The sequence below is a fragment of the Bidens hawaiensis genome, unplaced genomic scaffold, assembly GCF_021521415.1.
Source record: "Bidens hawaiensis isolate Kalapana, Puna unplaced genomic scaffold, B.hawaiensis_p1.1 tig00039127_1, whole genome shotgun sequence".
In the NCBI taxonomy this organism is placed as follows: domain Eukaryota; kingdom Viridiplantae; phylum Streptophyta; class Magnoliopsida; order Asterales; family Asteraceae; genus Bidens; species Bidens hawaiensis.
In genome coordinates, this window is record NW_027496890.1 from 29624 (window position 1) to 39633 (window position 10010).

General features: G+C 37.2%; 1 protein-coding gene across 1 annotated transcript; it reads left to right on the forward strand.

The window, feature by feature from the left end:
* The first annotated feature begins 6365 nt into the window (after window positions 1–6365).
* LOC143591023 (uncharacterized) lies at window positions 6366–8455 on the forward strand. Its single transcript, XM_077071347.1, has 3 exons — window positions 6366–6387; window positions 6641–6984; window positions 7769–8455. The coding sequence occupies exons 2-3, from the start codon at window positions 6883–6885 to the stop codon at window positions 8063–8065; spliced, it is 399 nt and encodes a 132-aa protein (XP_076927462.1). The 5' UTR covers window positions 6366–6387; window positions 6641–6882; the 3' UTR covers window positions 8066–8455.
* Window positions 8456–10010: the final 1555 nt, after the last annotated feature.

Here is a 10010-nt window from a genome sequence, read left to right on the forward strand (position 1 = left end):
AGCAGGAACTAGTAACCATGGAAGGACATCCCAATCATTATACTCATTGAACTTGCTTCTTGCATCTTTCATCCTCTGACATATGTTTAGGTCTTGCAACCTCAATACTTCCCCTGTCAGCTGTAGATTCTGTAATGACCTGTTGATGAGTATTTGTAAAAATCTCGGGTACATCATAAATCTTTGATTCACAGCCTTCTCAGTATTTGATACGAAGCCATTAATAATGAGTCTTGAGACATTGAATGGTTGTTGATATAAAATTGCTACCGTCAGCATTGCTAACTCTCTGCTCAACAGAGTCCAAGTCCTTCTCCTTGGAGACAGGGACTGAATCGCATGGTGAATGAGGAACCGATAAATTAGGGGAAAACTACCCTTTTGAAATTGTCCTTCATGAACACCCCCTTGATATCCTATAGTTTCCTGAAAGACTCTCATCAATCTCGGGACGGAGTACGAAGGCTGCACCTCATGATTGTCGTTTAATTGTAGTGTTGTTCTGATGGATGCCTCAGTAACTTCAATATCTTGATTCAAAACAGAGGCTTCAATCCTCTTCCCATTAACATCATCTACATAGGTAGTCGAGTTCCAAAAGTCTGTAATGTGATTCCTGTAAATTGTTGGGCTCTCTGTCAAGGCTACCCTCAAGTTAGAGTTATTAAGGAAGTTTATCATCAACTCCACTTCCCTGTTATCATTATTAATCTCCAATTGGGCACACATATTGTGCCTTTTCTCAAACTTCATGGCCATCAGTTCTGCAAGACAAGAAAATAATCAGTACAAATACTAACAGAACTTATAGCGATGGGATAGTCAAGAAGAAATCGTTATCAATAACCTGTTTTGTAGTCGTATGCGTACCTGCACAGACAAGTAAACGATTAGTGAGAAAGTCAATTAGAAATCCTAATTTCGAATCTTGGGGTTATGATTACGATAATCAACATCTTACCAAGTTCGAAACAGAGCTAATCTAAATAATATGAAGCAAATATTTTTGTAATCTAATTTTTTTAAACTGATCTAGCTTAGTTATCTGAATAATGTTCCCGTAATATATATATATATATATATATATATATATATATATATATATATATATATATTCACATGTATAACTTTTTATAAATAATTAGCATTGATATTTCATCAAAAAATATATATAATGTTTATTAATACTAAATATCGGTTATTTATTTTTAAAATTCATTTACTCGAAAATATAAATATGGATAAAATATAACGTAAATAATTATAATAATAATAATAATAATAAGGCTAATTAAACTTAAAATACTTTAATTACAATTTTACTTAAAACCCAATCAAATCCCAATTTCGTCATAAATCTTGTTAATATTTCGTTATAATTAACGAATATTATGTTTAGCAACTAGGAACTTTTGTTGACGTTCCCCGAGGAACTCGACCGCTCTTATCTTAGTTTATATCGCCATTTCGTTTTCGTCAATCCACTCGTTAAGGTGATTTTACATACCCCTTTTTTCATATTTTATATTTTGGGGGTAGCATGTATACCTTATTCACTTTTACTCATGTTTTATTACCACATCTATTCAAGCAAATGTTTTTAGCAGGATTGGCTTTGCTGTTCAAAAGGGGGTTGCGGCGCAGCTTGTTGCCCGTTTGCCTGCCACTTTATTGTAATCGTTTTATAGTAAATTATATAAAATTTGATCTTTTAAGATAAAAATATATATATATATATATATATATATTTATGTGTGATTATTGCATGCTCTATGATAATGCTCTATGTGCTTAAATGTTTATTTTTATGTTTGGTGGTTGGTATCTCATCCTCATCTATTCTCATCTAGTACGATCATTAACCCAAGTACATCGATTTCGTATCAATAGGAATGGGTCCACATCTATTTAGTTGTTTACATTTTCATAGGAATTGTAATGCTCATCATTGACATATGAATTGTGATTTTATCTATATATGTCTAAACTCAAACTTATGTATACTCACCAACATTCGTGTTGACAAACTCTATTTTTATACATGCTACAGGTTTAAGTATTTGATGTAATCAAGATCGAATATAGTTAGTTGGCCTTCGGATATTTATTCAAATTACAAGTTATGATGTATTAGTTCTACTAATTGGATTTGTGTACTTGTTTAATGTTAATGAAATTAAATAATTATTTTCGCTTTAATTAGTGTCTTTTGAGCTACTGTCTAATCAATACGTTACGCCCTGACATGTTCCGCCTTGGTCGGGGTGTGACAATAATGTCGTTTGAAAACAAAAGTTGTTGATATAATACAAAATACATGATTACCAGTCTAGGTCATTACTAGTTAAGTTAATATTATACAAAACACCAAAACCACCAACTACTTAAACCCTACTCGATTTAATCCTGGCCACTATGAAAACGTTATACGAACGTTGAGCCTTGGATCTAAGTCACAATACTGATACGTGATTCGTGTTAATACGTTAAAGAAGATCGATATACATTATGATGAAGATACATTAATGGAGGTTCTGGCGAAACTCCGGCATGGTAACAGTACATTAGACATAAATATGGCGCGGATCCTTGTGCATTTCACTATGGAAGGCCTATATATAGGCAGCTCTCATTCGTTACACTTTAGTAACAAATGAGGCCTTTCATTCGTTAACACCACTAACGAATGAGGTCTTCCCATAACGAATGACCTCCCATTCTCTAAACACCCTTAGCGAATGGATATACTTTAACGAATGAGTCTCCATTCATTACACCGTAGTAACGAATGAGCTGTTGCATTAACGAATAAGCCTAGTCTTTAACGAATGAGGCCCATTCGCTAAACACCCTTAGCGAATGAGCCTTTATACATTACATATAGAGACTAAACTACCCTAGCCTATTCGAACAGATGCGGACACCAAATCCGTGCACTAACAGCCACCTTCTTCAAACTGAAAATGTAGATCCTGTATGGCCGGGTTTTCACCAAAACCACCAACTCAAGTTTCAGGTGGTCAAAGCTAACATCCAGCCAAATTGCGGCTATAAATCCAATAACATAATTGTGTCAAATAAAGAGCAACAACTTAAACTAAATTTAATTGAACAAACGAATTAATGGGAAAATGAGAATTTCGATACTTGTGAAAAACTTAGTACTAAGGACTGCGTCAAAAATCCAAGCCATTATTACAATCGGTGGGAAGACGATGAAGACGGAACGACGGGCTATTTTAGGGTTGTATATTGCGAGAGGGGGTTTATACTGAGCCGGCGTTGGGTTTGGGCGAAAATACTGTGTTGCCCTTAAAGCTAACGGAGATAACAATGGCTGGTCCCGATTAGGCTGAGGGGTGTGGAGCGCGACAGGGGGCGCGTGAGCCCTTCCGCTCGCGCCCCGGGGCGCGAGCACCACACCACCGAGGCGCGAGAGGGGCGCGAGAGGGGCGCGAGCGCGGAAAAAGAGGCAGGCGCAAGAGGGGTAGCGGCTGGGAATACGCGTGAAGGAGTCTTGGGAAGCGTAAATAGAGCCGTTGGGCTCATAATGTTTATTAAAAAAAAAAAAAATTCTCTATATAAACCAATATAACATACCACACCCAAAACCAATATCACATACCAATATCACATACCACACCCAAAACCCAAAATCACCCCATCTTCGAAACCTTTTTTTAAAAACATGGCTGGAAATTGGTACCCAAACCTAGATTCAGATTACAGTTACGACGATTTATGGTCGGCACCGGACCAACCGATGTTTTATTCGGGGTCGCAACAATCATCCGGCTTTCAACCATCCAACATACAACCGTCTCCTAATTTTGTTGTTCCGGAGACACAAGAACCAGAAGGTGAAGCTGCGGGACAAAGAAGACGCGTCCACCGGAAAAAACAAGTTGCAACGGACGGGTCGGGTTCGGCTTCGACAGGAAGGACGAAACGGAAAACCACTCCGTGGTCATCGGATGAGAAGGAAGCCCTGTGTCGGGCTTGGATAGTCATTTCTGAGGATCGGCGTTGCGGTAATTGTTTTAACGTTTTTAAAAATGATTTTTAATAAAAAAGTTAAATAAAAAAGTTAAATGACTTACAAATTTATTTATGCATTTTGCAGCGGACTACCAAAAGAGCAAGGTCTTTTGGACAAATGTTAGGGAGACGTTCTATTCGCTCGTTGGGAGTACAGAGCGGAACGCCGATATGATTTCGGGTCGGTGGACCGAAATCAGAAAATTTGTCGGCTTGTTTACTAATCTGTTCAACAGGAACGCCGGTCGTATGAGACCAAGTGGCAGTGACGATTTGGCGGTTTATAATTTCACTGTCGAAGAGTGGAAGCAGGAGTGCCTGCGGAGGTATGGGACGGTGAAGACGTGGGACGAGGTAAAGGTGTGGGAGAGGTTGAAAAGGTGTTCTAAGTGGGTTGAGCTGGTGGCGCCGGACCTTGATGCGGAAGTAGGGCCGAAACGGACTAAAACTAGTTCGTCTGGAGCGTATAGCACTTCCGCCGGGTCGGATTGCCGGGTTGGATTCGACCTAAACGTTGCGGGGGAGGAAACGTCTTCACCGCCGAGGAGGCGGCCATTGGGAAGGGACGCCAGGGGGAAAAAACCGGCTGAGGGGGAAGCCGTAAACATCACCGATCTTGTTGAATCCCTCAATAAATTCAACAAAACCATGGAGGTGGTCTCTAATGACAAAAAGGAAAAAAGAAGAATGAGAGATTTGGACTTCCTTACAAGAGACTTCAGTAACCTAAATCCGGTCGACCAAATGCTGATGGAAAAACAAAAGGAACGTATCCGGAAGAGGTTGATCGAAGAAGACCAAGCCGAAGAATAAGAATAATGTTTTTTTTAGATATTAATGTGTTTTTTTAGATATTAATGTGTTTTTTTAATTAATGTGTGTTTTTTTAAATAATTTATGAGTTTTTTTAATAATACGTTTTTTTAATACATTTATAAAAAAATAAAAAAAAACCGCTCGCGCCCCCTCTCGTGCCCCTCCACACCATGTCCCGGGGCGCGAGCACCACAACCAACACCCATCTTATCAAGTTTCTCTCTCTGCCACACGTCACAATATTATTGACTGGAGCCCCCACTCGCGCCCCCCACACCCCTCAGCCTTACAAAAATAGAACTTGCGTTCTAAGTTTTACCGGCAATTAACTCAAAAAGAATCAATAAAATAAATAATTAAATAGAAACCAAAGTCAATAATGAAGACTGTATTTGGCAAAAGAAAGTCAACAATAGTGACCCACAGCCCTCTCACAAATAATAATCCCCCCCTTTCTTTTTTTCTTTTTAACTCCTCATCATTTCCAATCAATTTCTTCATTTCACTGTACGGAATTGATTGATCGATGGATTCAGAGAACACAAAGGGCGTGGAGGTGCAGTACAGAGGAGTACGGCGGCGTCCGTGGGGAAAGTACGCCGCCGAGATTCGAAATCCCAAAGTTGCAGCCTGGGTTTGGTTGGGTACCTTCGATTCCGCCATTGAAGCTGCTAAAGCTTATGATAAAGCCGCTTTTCAAATACGTGGCCACAAAGCCAGTCTTAATTTCCCTCTTGATATTGGGGTTTCAACGGCTGTTGCAGTTAAAACCGAAACTGACGCCGTCGTAACTGGTGGACGGAAAAGAAAGAAAGATGTGAGTCAGACGGTAACGGTGCCGGTGGTTGGAGGAGGAGGAGAACGTAACGGTGACGATAGTTGTCCTGTTGACGATTTTGGGTACGTTTAATACCATTTTATTTTTTTTAGTTACAATTCTAAAATTACTCTCTTACCCGGACCACTTGCGTTGGCATTTTGTTATGTGATCGTCACACTTTTTATGTTCTGCGCATTATGTACAATGTATAATATCTATTGTTGGTTTGAAATAAATGCGATGCCAATGAATATATTAAGATTTTGACTGGCTTTTATAATTTGCTTTAGAAAAGTATGTTTTAGAATAAAATTAGTAGTTTAAAGTTAAAAAAATATGCATATTATTGTATTAAACTACCAATTTACAACTTCATAACAACATGATTCCATTTACAATCAGTTTATTTTGTGTATATATGTAACATGTAACATGTGTAAGGTTAGGAGGTTTCAGGTGGAATTTGATGTCAAAGCAAAGATATTGATGTTAAATAGATCGTGTTTAGGTTACATGGTTTGGAGTTGGAGTTGAAAAATAAATAATAGAGTTTTAATCACATACATTAATTTCAATCCGTCGTCAACATGAGCATATCACCGACCAAATGGATCCTCAGCTAACCTTAAATTAATGTTTTCTAATGTAGGCCATCACCCTTCATGGCGCACGGTTCTGGTTGTTCGATCTCTCCTCCCCGTCAGTCCCCACAGGTACTGAATCACTTTGTTGACTGATTTATGTGTTTTAATTTGCTGTTGTACTTGTTGGTTATAGAATAGATGTTGTTGACACTCATCTTACTGGAAGACAAATATAAATAACTAAATACCGTTTTCTGTCTTGTTTACTTTCATGGGTGGGGTTGTATAGCGTGTTGAAACGGCTTCAGGTCTATATTATTGGTTATAAATAAATGGACCTTTTGAGGATTAAGATTAATGATTAACTTTGTGTTATTGGTAGATGGATTTAAGTAATGATGATGGTGATGATATTAATGATGATGAAGACAATGATGATGCTAAGAACAAGAAATTTAAATGGACGGACCAGTCTCTTCTGGCTATGTGTGATATCTTAAACAAATACCTTATGCGGAATGGCCGGAATTCTTCGTTTAAATGGACCAGCCTTCAGTTGGAGTTGGAAAAAATTAGTCAACACAAATTAATAGTGTAAAAGCTTTAAAAAACAAGTATGCTGCAATGAGGAGAACTTATAATCTTTGGAAGTCACTGAAAACTGGTGCGATTAGTAGTGCAGGGAAGCTGGATTGTTCAGATGATTGGTGGGAGAAAAAGATTAAGGTAATATTGTTTAGTGGCACATTCATTTCAGAAGCGATAATATGTTGAGAACCGCATTATGCATTTAAGTTATTCAAAAGTAGGGGTGTAAACGAATCGAAAGTCGAGCTCGAGCTTGGTTTGTTTAACTTAGGTGGTGCTTGACATTATGCCGAAGCTTGGCTTGTTTTGAGTTCTTTTTTTTAAAGCTCGAGCTGGGCTCGTAGAGTTTTTTAAACTTGAGCTTGTCCAGGGCTATATCGTTTATTATTTGTTAATTATTTTATTATTTTGTTTAGTTGTATGTATAATTATTATTTATATATCTGTGATGATAAATTTTCGTTTAACATACATATATTATTTAATTATTTTTTTCATAGTTTCATATATAATAATAATTATTTAGGAACATATATTAAATAATAATTAAATAAATTGCAGCTTGTTTAGGCCCGCAAGCGTAATCGAACTCATAGGTGAAGCTTGGGCTCAAGCCCGTTTAAAAGAGCTCCAATGGAGGCTAGGGCTTGTTTAAGCTCGGCTCGATTCTAGCTTTCATCGAGCCGATTCCGAGCATCTCACCAGCAGCTCGGCTCATTTACACGCTTATTCTGAATTAGTAGTCAGTTACAAGACCGTCTTGTGTATCACATTCACAGCAACAGATACAAATGCATTATGTGATTCTTGTAGTTCTAAACCTATTATTAACTCTGAAATTATTGTCCCTTGTATTTTTTAAATCATTAAAGTTTAATAACCCTTTTATACAAACTTTTTAAATGTAACCGTTCTTGTGCAGGAAAACCCCGATTTCAAAAGATTTAGGAAAAAACAGCCATCTCGAGAGTTGCAGGAGGCATGGCTTCAATTATTTGAGAATGTGGGAGTAGATTCTTCTGTAGATCCACACGTGTCTGGTCAACTACATGATGTGAATCTTGAGGTTGAGGCTGCCGGGGGTGATGATAGTCAAGATGTTTCTTCAGAACGCACACTGCACTCTTCACATTTTAGAAATCTAGAAACTGAAGAAACCACATTATTTCCAACTTATGTAAACGAGGCAAGACAAGAAAATATCTTAACACCAAACTAAAGTGGCCGATGTAACCAGTGCCAAAAGATTGTCAACACGAGTACTAAACCTACACCTGTTTTGATGAAGCAAAAAACGGGTCCCACTCAACGTGGTTTGAAAATAACGAATGCAGTTTTGTCTACTGTCAATCAAGTTGGCAATTCCAGTATCGGTGCGTGTATAAGTGTTATTAGCCGCATGGTTGATGAAGGATTAGTGACATCATGCAGTGATTTGTGGTGTTTTGCAGTCAGTTTGTGTGAAGACGGTGTGAAAAGAGAGATTTTCTTGAGTTTGTCGGATAATGTTGGTAGGCTGGCTTGGCTGCAGTATAAGCATAATCTTGGCAACTAATGTTTGTTTATGATGATTTGTTTTATGTTTTGTTACCTTATTTAGATCTAATGAGATTGGTTAACTGTTTGATGTAATGCTAGTTATAACATATGTATACTTACACTGTCTAATCTATATTGGAATGTGAATCAACTGACTTATGGTTGGCGTTAGGAGTGTGAAGTTTTGATATAATACATGCGTTTTAGTCTTAAGTTTCAGATTTAACCCACTTATATTACAGACATTGCTTTTTCTTTGTCATAACTTGTATGATTAATTTGGATACCTGGGTGTTTGGTTAGTGGAATTTTTTTTAAACGAATTGGAATTTGAATTGGATCTGGAATGGAATATTTGAAAAATCTATAATATTTTCGCTTGTTAACTTAACTAATGGAATTGGAATTCTTCACAGCTCATCGACCCACCCCCAACCAATCCCACTCCGCTCAAAGAGAAAAAGAAGTCAATTTTTTTTTTTTTTTTGCTTAAAGGGAAAAAAAGATTTAAGGACTTTTTTTTTGGGGGGGGGGGGACATCCAATTGGTTTTATCAACATTTCTTTCAGAAGTGAAACGATTTCTGAATTCCACTCAACGTGAGATTTCATTGGAATTCATTTAAATTTCAATTCCATCTCTTGTCGAACCGAACATGCTATGTCGTGGGATTTTACTTCCAATTCCTTTGAATTCCCACGAATTTTGTGAAACGAGCGTGCCTAAATGTTGAGCATAATAGGAATTTAGATTTGAAAAGTAGGTATTTCATGCACAATCAAATTATTACTTATTGTAAACATAAGGATTTACAGTATCAACATAAAAAAAGCGAAATAATTGTTTTAGTTAAACATATCGTGTAAAATATATTGTCTTTAGGTTTATGTATTTGACATGATGTTGGGCTTTGATCGGTTTGGTGGGATTTTTATCAGTTTTTGGTCGGGTTGGTTTTGGGTTTTGGCCGATTAGAGCTAGAACTGGTTAAGTGGTTCCGGTTCGGTTCCAGGCCCGAGCACTTATTCTCTATGAAACTGAACTTGGTTGTACCTACGAGTCAGGTCGGAAGCGTCTAGTTCTGGGTCGTGTTCAACACCTAGCTTTATGCCAAGTTTATCCTTAATTACTAATTAGTATGCTGGTTATGCTTCATAGTCTTCCTATAGGTATTTCTAATTGAAGTGTTGGGGGGTGTTTTTTGATGGTAAAAAGAAGTATTATTGCAAAACAACTTATTAACTAAGCTCATTGAGACGTATTCATACCAAATACAATAACCACTATTTATAGGGCTAGAACATTAATATTAATATAATGAAGGATGGTTATTATGTATATGGAGAGTCATAATATTATGATTCATTCATAACACTCCCCTTTGATTATCCATATGATGGAATAATGTAGCATACTATTCTTTTAATACGTTTGGTGATGCTGTCCCATTAAAAACTTTGCTAGGAAACCCATTGGGACAAACCGTATCTAAGGGATAAAGACTGCACACGCATAATACTCCCCCTTATTTATACATCCTTTAAGCGATAGGTTTCGATCTTCAGCGAAAGTTTGTTTAAGACTTTTGTAGTTAACAATTTGTTGCTTGATCTTGTAGTATATGA

What these genes read in the sequence shown, in the direction of transcription:
- LOC143591023 (XM_077071347.1), top strand. Translation starts at nt 6,883, where the DNA reads ATGAGGAGAACTTATAATCTTTGGAAGTCACTGAAAACTGGTGCGATT. An exon ending in GGTGGGAGAAAAAGATTAAG is followed by an intron (nt 6,985 to 7,768) that starts GTAATATTGTTT and finishes GTTCTTGTGCAG; the next exon opens with GAAAACCCCGATTTCAAAAG.